General features: G+C 31.9%; 1 protein-coding gene across 1 annotated transcript in view; it reads left to right on the top strand.

Annotated features, from left to right (window-relative positions):
• LOC106466467 overlaps positions 1-11,110 on the top strand; it is a 132,844-nt gene continuing 121,734 nt past the window's right edge. Inside the window, exons 1-2 of the mRNA XM_013926754.2 lie at positions 1-329; positions 484-645. Of these exons, the coding sequence (XP_013782208.1) occupies positions 526-645 (120 nt within the window). The 5' untranslated portion in view covers positions 1-329; positions 484-525. The remainder of the gene's footprint in view (positions 330-483; positions 646-11,110) is intronic.

The following is an 11,110-nucleotide window of genomic DNA, read 5'->3' as shown; positions in this document are numbered from 1 at the left end:
GGTTTGGCACAACTAAGCTTAGTTCTAATCAACGTCGGGAGCTGTTGGATGATTTGGGAAAAGTGCATGTTTAAAATATTAAGAAATGGGTTGAACGTTTATCAGTTAACCATACAGAAGTTCTGTTTTTAATGTCACTGTAAGTCTGTTTATTTATAAAGTTATCATCATCAGAATTATACCGAGCTTTTGTCCATTTTTTTATTTTGAGTAAGTTAACTGCGGGCCGTTAAACAAGAACTAGACCGCCGGGAACTGTGTATAGAGAAGTCGGACTTAACTGCGGCATGCTGATGAGAGAGGGATACAGAAGGATGGTCATGTTTCAGGTAGAAGTAGGCCTAGGCTTCTTTAAACAACATTTTTATTAAATTATGCGTTTTATAAAGTTGTAACTGGTTGTACTTTATAAAGCTATATTTACACTTTATAATCTAATGTTATTGCTATCAAACAATATAAATGTCACAATGATATTTCAAGGAAGGAAGCTCCACAAAAGATTAGACGCCAGTTCATGAAGATATGATGACACTGAAAGCTGATTGCAAGAAGTTTGCACCAAACATTTTCAACAAATCAAAATGTCAACATTGTTTCAAAACGAAAGAAGCTCATACAGCAGAAGCCCTGGAGAGCAACAGAGTAAGTAACTTAGTCAATTAGTGTATGATTTATCAATGTTAATGAATAACACTACAGACTCGTAGTTAGTTCAGACTAATAATACTACTAATAGTAATATACAATTGTATTTAAAGTGGACTTTTGTATCATGATACTGGAAAAACTACTAAAAGGCATTTTTTGAGTCAAGTGTCTTACCATTTACTTGGATATCTACATACCTTAAGAGTGTAGACAGTAACTATAAACACTTCAATCTATAATGAGTTAATTTGTTTTTCTGTATGTTTTTCAATAAAAAACTTTTGTCTTTATTTTTTATAAAATTATACAAAAGAAAACTTGTTTGGCATAATTTTTAACTGAAAAATTAATGTAATGAAACCAGTTTTATGTTTTCTTTATGATTATTTTTGCTCAAAATATATTCTGCATCACAGTCAGTCCCATATTTACTGAAATTCTGCAAGCAATATTCATGCATGAAAATCATCCAGAGATAAGAATTTCTTTTACTGTTGTTAGGTTTATGCTCTCATATCCTTGCATAGTAAATAGATGCCCAGTATTGGAAGCAAGACACCGAGTGTGCTGTTTGCATTTGTGTTAGATAAGCTTACAAACCTTAAGGTGAAGGAAATTTGCCTTTAAGCATTTTCTTAACTTTTTAATCATTAATATCTTAATGGACAAAAAGTTAACTTCACTTTTAAACTGATAATTTTTGAATTTTTAAAGCAAAAATCAATTGTCCTGTTTTAGTTTAAAGTTATTCTAAAAATTATAGTGGAAAAAAAATTGTTCTTTATCTTTTCTCCAGTTGCATAATTTGACTAACAATATCCATTCTATTTAATTTGTAAAAAGAATTTAAACAGTTATTATCCTTTCTTTAATCTCAACAACTTTAGCTTATAAATCATTGTCTGTTGCATGATACATAAGCTATTTTTCTTATATTACTGATAAAGCTCATTTCAGGTATGTTTTGACAAGTCAATGAAAAATTTATTACTTAAGGATGTATCAGAATTTATTTTTGATTAAAGTTCATAAGGTAGATTGATAGTTAAACAATTTACTTTGAAATGAATAAAAAACTATCTTCTAGTTCAATAATTTAAGCGAAGATTTACATCTGTACGCTCAAAACTCAAGGTGAAGATGGTTGTATGTAGACTTAAGTTTAACTGTAAAGTGAATTGTTGATGTAATCATGCTCATTTTTAGAAAATGAGTGAATATTAAGTGAAATTATGTGAATATTGATTAGTCAGTATTGTTTTCACCCAGTACTGTTGCTTTTAAAGGTGTTCGGTTTTCTAAGGTTACATTAGTAAAATATTTTTGTAACTGTATTTTTCTGACGTTACATTAGACCAAGCAATAAGTTCATGAAACAGGCCATCTTTAAAATGGTTTTCATTAATATTTTGACAACTGCTCTATAGTAAAGAATAACTTGTAGTTCACCTTTATTTAAGACTTTGTACCTGACATACCAAGAGTCACAGTTTAGGGATTGTGTGACAAAGAGACTGAATGCATGTAGTAAGTGCTTGTAATTATTAACTATATGTATAATTGTATCAAAAAATCAGAATGCATACATATTTAATTAGGTAATTAAAGTAATGATATATTTTACAGAAATTGATATTGTTTTTGTGAAACATTAATTCTTTCAAAAAGTGACTGAAATATGTTGAAGATATATCCATTTTATGATGATCTTATCTTCAGCTTATTGTTATAAATCACACATCCTTTAAGAGTTGGCTCTAATAAGCAGTGATGTTATTTAGACAATTTCACCCTTTCTTAATAGTTCAGGGTTTGAGAAACAATCTTTTTAACAAATCCCATTTCAGCAAATGCTTTGCGTAAAAGTAAATCTATGTTGATGTTGCACTAGCTTCAGAAAAAAGTGTGAAAAATAGTATGGTTACGATAATTGCATTATCTTGTTTCTGCTGTAGGCTTATAATACTGTTTTTGAAATTCGTCAAATGAAGCTGTTTTATAATAGCTGAAAAGACATAAAAAACCTGATAAAATCAAATAACCCTTCACATTTGTACAAACCACTTTGTAAGATAAACTTTGATAAATATATCAAGTAAGAAAAGAACTAAAAATATTTTTGTAAGAAAAAATAAACATTCCTTTAAGTTTGTTTACTTTCATAGTGCTGAATCACATTTTGTGTATCATGTACTTACAGAACAAAATTAGTTGTAGTGTAATTTTTTTCAAATTTAGTTTCATATTTTCTGACATTATTTGGTGGTAATTTCATCATGGAATTATGTTGGGTTAACCAGTAAGTTCATATAAAGACCCTTCCTTTCATCTAATAACCCATTTTATGATTTTTGTGTGTAAATAAACATAGCTGGTTCTCATTTTATTGCATCAGGTAAGTTGTTCATTACCCCGTTAAATATTTCTTGTATATATTTAAATAGGTCTTACTCTGTATATTATAACACTTGTGACTCAAAGTTTTGTGCGTCACTTTCCAACTGTGGATCTTTATTTATTGTTTATAGATAAATGGCTACATTTTATAGGGGCTTACTTAATACGTGTATAGACTTTAGGTGGTTTTCAGATTGAATGTTGACACATTGTAAGCCAGCATAGAGACTTTGGCTGGATGACATAAACATTTTCGTTTATATATTTTTCTGGTTTAGTGGTGAAAACTTTTCTTTTGGAAGAATAATGTTGAACGCTTCCCATCATTTGTTTATCTTAGGAGGGATTATGAATATGCAATGACTGCTACGAGTCCTTGTCATATGTATACATGCTGATAAGTAAGAGTTTCTTGATTTGAAGAGTCCGTGATATGTTACTTTAGACCGACTTATACTCTTTCTCTATGCTAAATACATCATTTCTGAGCTTAGTGCCATTATTCAAAATATAAAATAAGAGAATTGGCTATACAAGTTTTAACATCTTTGTATCTTTCAGTTTTTATATTTTTAATGATTTATTACTTTCAATAGATAATTTTGATATTTTAGATTCTGAAAGGGATGTAATAACTAACTGTTTAATCGGTGAGGAAAATCTGTGTTATCTAAAGACTAATGTTATACGCTTCCAGCCGCACACTCGTATTTTTCTGTAATTGCAGAGATTGTTAAATACCTGTGAGATAACTGATACATTATTCTAGAATCATCTTGAATTAAAACTTTATAATGGTGTCTCAGATCGCTATGATATATGGAAAATGTATGGAATAAAAATATGTTCATCTATAAACTACATTTAGATAACTGTTATATCACAAACACAATTTTTCTTAGAGACAAAATTCTATGATTTACTACATACCTGATTAACAAATTGTAAAATAAAACATGCTGATTGTGGGGTTTCATTATATAGTTATTTAGGCTTATTTAATGGTACATTGAAGCCTGATAAAGTGTGTGAATGATAAAAATATTTCTCAAAGTTACATTTAAAATATCCAAAATGTATTACATATCAGGACTGACTTAATATCATGAAATTTCTTCTGTACAGAAATACGTTAAACTAATACAATAGTAAATTAACCAACAATAACTTATAAGCATAATGAAAGACAAACAAATATTCTGTTTAAATGGGTAGTATTATGTTCTGTACATAAAGTTTCAATATGCTTATAAATAGTTGTTGATCAATTTACTGTTGTCATGGCACTGTTCATTTTGATTTTTACACTACATGTGATTCCATTTGGCCAATAAAATCATTAATTAACAAGTAAAACACTTTAAGCACTCACACAGTAGGTGTTAAGCAAACTTGAGGACAATCATTTTAAATTTAATACATAAAACCATAATTATTTTTTCTTGTTCCAAAATTATGTTCTTTATTTGTGTTTCATTCTTCACATCTGTGAAACAGCTCAATAAAGCAACAAACCAGTGTGTTTATTTCATTGGATTATTGCCCATTTTTAGATAGAATGTCAAAATGAATATACATAACTTCAACTTTGTGTGTACTGATGTGTGCAGAAATATGTATATTTTAATCAGGACATAACATAAAATGACTTCATGTGTGATGTTAATCATGCTCTATACAGCAGTTAAAATTTTATTATAGAGTTGAACTATAGAACTGACACATAGCTTTATCATTTTAAAATGAGTTTGTGCCCTACATGTACTTGAGTTAATAAACCTCTGTATCACAATGTGCTAGTTTACAGTTTTACAGCAATCTCTTTCAGCCATTCATGAAAAAAACTAGATTAAAACAAAATAAGACAAATCATACACTTACACTGTAATTTTTTAAAAGGATGATGTATTTATTTGTAACATTCTAGTTTGTGTAATGCAAACTTTTGAACTATTTTAGTACAGAGTATTTAATATTCCTTGTAAAAAATTTTAAAAGATCACTAAGGTACTACAAGGTGTAAATAAATAAACCATTCAGTCAGTCATTTAATTACAGCAATGAAAGACTGACAGAGAAGCTAGATATATCTATAAGTTGTTCTTTATATCAATACACTATGCATTGCAATCTGTAGATGAACTGACCCCAAAAGCTAATCACTCAAAAATATCTTGCTCTGAAGCATCACCCTGGTTTTATATCTCAAACAAAAGTTACTAATCAAGTTTCTGCACATGCTTGTAGATATGAATTATGAAAAAACTGATGGGGCATAGCTATTAAATATCACATGTTTACTGTAGAATATAAGTATGTTCATACTGCTACCATTTACTAATTTACATGGAGAGATCTCGTGCTAGGTAAATTGGCTACTTAAACACATTACTTTTATTTCATAGTATGTATGAACCATAAAAGTTTATTATTTGAAGCTGCTGTGCATTTCTGTATGTACACAGTCCGAGTAAGTACGTTTGATATTTTCAATACACTGCTTGATCAGGTTTTTTGTTAGGCCTAGAAAATAAGCAGTTTTACCTTGAATACAAATGAAATGGAGATAATACTGGACTCTGTCCAGTTTTTGAGTTACAAGCTGTAATTTAAGAATATTAGTTGGGATTCAATATGGGCTACATTTTTAGAGAACAAATAGAAACAGGATCTTTTCTTCGCACACATTGTTAGACAAATGTTAGGTTTTTTTTTATGTGGATTTATATATAGTACCATAGAAATTGTAATTAGTAATTGCTTGCATTGGAATATGTTGGTACTGAATGTAGTATTATTTTGTATGATCTTAGATATATTTAAGTTAAATGTAGAGGTTACAACAGTAAACCAAATATGGCAAAAAGAACTCAGTTTGTCAAGGCCAACCCCAGAAAAAATTGACACCATTACTAATGTAAGTTGGAAAACAAAAATACACCCTCTTTGTCCCTCCCAAAAAACAAATAAGAAAAATTGTAGGTTTATGATTTTCCTTTACACTTACATTATTATTGGAGAAATTTTTATCAGTATTGTTCTACCAGGGTAACTTTTAATATACCATTTTCCCCCAACTTTACATAGTTATTGTTCCCATTTTTAGCCAGTGCTATAATTCCAAGTGTTTATTTTTTTTTACCAACTGCCATCAAGGCCACCCTAATCTTCAAAACAAGGAATACCAAATATGGACTTAACTAAATATGACTTGTGTATCCCTCAAAGCCAGAACAGTTTTCAGACAATGTATAAAATAACATTTAATTCTGTGCTCAAGTGGAAAGAAACAGTTGTTTACAGTTCTTGGAACTGAAGTGATTCAGCAAGGTGTGAATTTGGCAGTGCTGATATTTAGAAATGTTAAAAGATAATGCATTTGACCCTAGTTAAAAAATGTGTGGGAAGACCTCCCCTTCAAATCATTTTGGTCAACATGTGCAAGCATATCCCATAATTTTTCATAAATAATCTAAATCAGAATTTTTTAGAGTAAAATGATAGTCGTAAAATTTCTCAGTAAAAAGTACCGACAAAGTTTCTGTAAGTATACATCTATATTGATTCCATCTTTTTTAACTTACACGCTTCCTAGCTAAGCCTGAAGTAGGTATTTAGTTATAATTTAGTATGTTTACGAAAACTGAACTGTAACTGATATGTAGGATGGGTTTGATTCTTTTAATATATATATATATATATATATATGTTCTGCAGAATGTCTTGTATGATTTGCCTTTCGTTACCTAGGTAAGTAAGGTATTTATAGTTCCATTAGTGCATCGAGCAGTTTTATGTTAATGCTGCCTTCTGTATCAATTATTTATATTAGTTAAAAACGTCTAAAGAGTGTTGTATGGATGTTTCCTGTAAGGATGTGTTTGTTTTAGCCTTAAATGACTCTTGGTTTGAACTTCCGAGTTTAAACCTTCACGTGCAGAACCGGTTTGAACCAAAACGATACAAGCTCATCAGGTCAGCTCAGGGCTTCGGGTTTTCAGTTCCTACATTGAAAAGCACGCTATTGATAAGCTTGCGATTTTACAACATGGTAACCCTAATTTGAACTCGTCTCAGCCTATTCAAGTTTAGTTCTGTAATTACATCCTGTCACGCAGAAAAAAAAATGGATATAAAGAATAACCAGACTTGATGTTGAATATTAAGAAAAAAAACTTGATATGATAATTTGTATTTAACTTCCTACTCATAGAACATTTGTTTTATTCAACATTTCTTTTTATGTGCGTTTAGTTTAACCATCTGAGATAGCGATATTGTATCATTAAATACGCATTCACGTGATAATTGAGATATGATGTATATATTGCGTCTGTAAAATTTAATCTAAGATGCATATTCGCGAACAAGACACAACACGGTTGTTCTGAGAACATGGAATCTTTTAAACACAACACTCATTCGAATTAGTTTAACGTGTTTATACATACGCCGTTGTGTTTATTATATCCAATGAACAAAAAAATGTTATCTTAGATCAATTATTTGAAAGTGAAAAAAATTATAAATGATCTCCACGTCATTGCTAATATTTACCGTGTTTATCCGAGTTTTGTTTGTTATTAGCGAATTGTGTTTATTTCAACTTTGTAGCACTCTGCACTCCATCATACTCTTGACTGTTATAATTGTGTGAAAAATTAAGTAGACGTAAATTTTTTTCCAACCGAGAGAAGATTTAATAGATTTATAATGTCCCATTATTACCAAGAGCCATTTACTTGTAACGTGTACTACTACCTGTATTCTTTGTGGAGCTGTGTTAAATCATGGGAATTTCTGTTTTCAGAAGTTCTCCACTTAGGTTATAGAGTTTTGTGTGGTCGAATGGTCGATGAATTCCTAGAAGTATCGGGAGCTAAAAACGTTCAACTGTAATTTTAAATATCCGTCTTTTGAGGTACTTGTTTAATCCAACCGTGAAAACATATGGGAAAAACTGAAGTTGCTGAATTTTCACAGGGCAGATGTTGTACACGTTTTCCTTTTTTTTTTTTTTCGACACCCAAATCACTGTTTATTATTACAGTATGCGCCTCCTGGTTCTGGTTGAAGCTCGCACTAAATATCAAAGTGGGTGCTCATGTTCTAGTTGGATGCTTTGAGGGTGAGCAGTACCAAGTTGAACGGCCCGGCCGCGATTGTGGTCTTACTAACTTTAGAACTTCATTGTGGAAAGATATTGCGGTGTCCAGCGTTGCATATCAGAATACGGCGAATAAAAACGTGTAAAGCGAGGAAATTAATTATTAGTGCAAAAATTTAAGAATAAATATAGAATAATAGGACAATTTGAAATCCGAAAAATAACACGTAATTGCACAAAATCGACTCAACATTATTCACAAACTAAGATTATTTTTTTGATATACATGATCGTTTAGAATAACGTTTTTACATAAAGCGTTGTTTCATAAGTTACACTTGTGAAACTATCGTGTAGTTAAAACTGGGTTTAGGTTTTTCACTTGTAAGCGATGCTGTGAGCAGTTATAGAGTTACTGATTTTATATTGAAACTTATTTATTCACCGAATTGCTTGTGAGTCCATGACTTCGTTCATGTGGGAACCTTAATAACACACGAGTTCCCGTGTATTTTACATAAAAAATCAGTGATTACACTCAAAGTTCTTGATCAGTTCTTTACAAAAAATGTAGAATTATTCAATATAGTGTAACATATGGGAGCCCACCAGTAATTTGAGGGTTACATTTGACATTGTTTATCAGCAGCATATTCTCGACTTATTTGATAATATGGGGGTTAGAAGGAAGAAAAAATGAAATTAATAATATATTCTTTAAATTATACTTTTCAGTTCAATATAGTTTAGGCGAAACGTGGACTTTGTTGGAGTATTTTGTTTAGACAGGTGAACTCCAGGTCAGTTGATACGGTATCAGTTATTAAAATAAGCCCGGTTTTACTCTCACCTCATCGCCACACAAACAAAACGATAAATGTGACTCAGCGCCACTTCTACGATATTACACATTTCTGTTGCTCACTTATTTCGTGCATCGAGTTTCTGGCTTTGGATCGTACCAAAACTTCTAAACCTTTGTAAAATTGAAATGGAGGCTCGTAGCATGATTAAAATGATTGAATTAACTTTGTGGTAACAATGAAGCAGAGGTTTGTAGCGGCTTGTAAGATATTGGCTATTTGTTTTTTAATATTCATAACCTACGTAAATTAACATGTACAATTGTACAGACTTTTCTCTATGTTAAAATACTTTTATTTACATGCTTTTGTCCATCTTACCAGAGCCTTCATCGGGCAACAATATATATTATATGTAAATTGTTGCCCGATTAGCTATTTGTTGCAACAAAGAAGTAAAAGTTCACAATAATACTGAACTATTCAGGTTCGCAATGTTACATACGATTGGCTAGATTTAGTAACAGTGGACCATCCGTTAAATACCTAACAATAATAAATGGCTTAACAGTAAAGCGGAAGATAACAAGACTTGTGAATAAATGACTGGCTAATTAGCATTAACGGAGCAGAGATACAGGGCTCATTAGTATGTTGAAGAGTTCATAGTAAGAATTCATCATGTTCAACATGCTTCACAACACAAATATGAGTTCGCTATTCTTCATCCTGTTAAGAGGATATACTTTAACCCCTTTTTTTTTCTTCGCGTGATGAAATAAAAACATTTTTTAAGGACCCAGATTTATCAGCATATTCAGTTATACACGTTGGTAAGGTAAGTTGCATTTCCAGCACTCTCTGTATGGCCGTGACATCATACAGGCAGGGTTGTTTAGACAGCAACCCAACATTTTTCTGAAAAATGTATATACTTTACAAAGATGGATGGATGTAGTTTCGCACTTGAAACATGTAGAGTTTACTGACGCCAGCCGACGTCTAGCGGCAGGTGATGCATTGTGGTCGTATGATCCGTGACGACTTCTCAGGAAGACCTGAGCATTATAGAGCATGTATTCATTCTTGCCTGATCAGTGTCTGTCAGGGAGAAAGTATTTCCATTGTGTGACGCCCTAATCATTTGTCATGCTAATTCCAGGTGACATAAAGATCAAAACGTCTTCATGTCGAAAACTGGCTTAATCAGATTTTCGTGATCTACAATAATGGACACTGTGATATGAATAATACGTCTATGTATTTAGTATCAAAATTATTTTTTTATGCCACTGTAAAAACGAGTATGGTTATCTGCATACCCTCGTGTTGTGTTTCATAACATAGACCCTTGAAAGAATGTCACTAACGCTCTTTCGGTCTCTCCTTTCGTGGGCCGGACGTATCTTAAAGTTAGCATGCTCGCACTGTGAATAAATTAATTCACGTTTTGTGACCACATAAACGTACTCCGCGCTTTGTAGCCTTGGGTGATGATCAAGTTCAACGATTCGATCAAAAAAGAGTTGGTAGTAGGTGCTGTTGACTAGCTGTACTACCTTCCGTTTATAAAGAGATACGGCTAATACAGGTGTTAACTAGCTGCACTACCTTCCGTTTATAAGAAGGGACGGCTAATACAGGTGTTGACTAGCTGTACTACCTTCCGTTTATAAGAAGGGACGGCTAATACAGGTGTTAACTAGCTGCACTACCTTCCGTTTATAAAAAGATACGGCTAATACGGGTGTTGACTTGCTGTACTACCTTCCGTTTATAAAAAGAGACGGCTAATACAGGTGTTAACTAGCTGCACTACCTTCCGTTTATAAGAAGGGACGGCTAATACAGGTGTTGACTAGCTGTACTACCTTCCATTTATAAAAAGGGATGGCTAATACAGATGTTGACCAACTGTACTACCTTCCGTTTATAAAAAGGGATGGCTAATACAGATGTTGACCAACTGTACTTCCTTCCGTTTATAAAAAGAGACGGCTAATACAGGTGTTAACTAGCTGCACTACCTTCCGTTTATAAAAAGATACGGCTAATACGGGTGTTGACTTGCTGTACTACCTTCCGTTTATAAAAAGAGACGGCTAATACAGGTGTTAACTAGCTGCACTACCTTCCGTTTATAAGAAGGGAC

The sequence above is a fragment of the Limulus polyphemus genome, unplaced genomic scaffold (assembly GCF_000517525.1).
Source record: "Limulus polyphemus unplaced genomic scaffold, Limulus_polyphemus-2.1.2 Scaffold2267, whole genome shotgun sequence".
NCBI lineage: Eukaryota > Metazoa > Arthropoda > Merostomata > Xiphosura > Limulidae > Limulus > Limulus polyphemus.
Note: the sequence above shows the minus strand (reverse complement) of the source record. Positions and strands in the feature narration are given on the sequence as shown.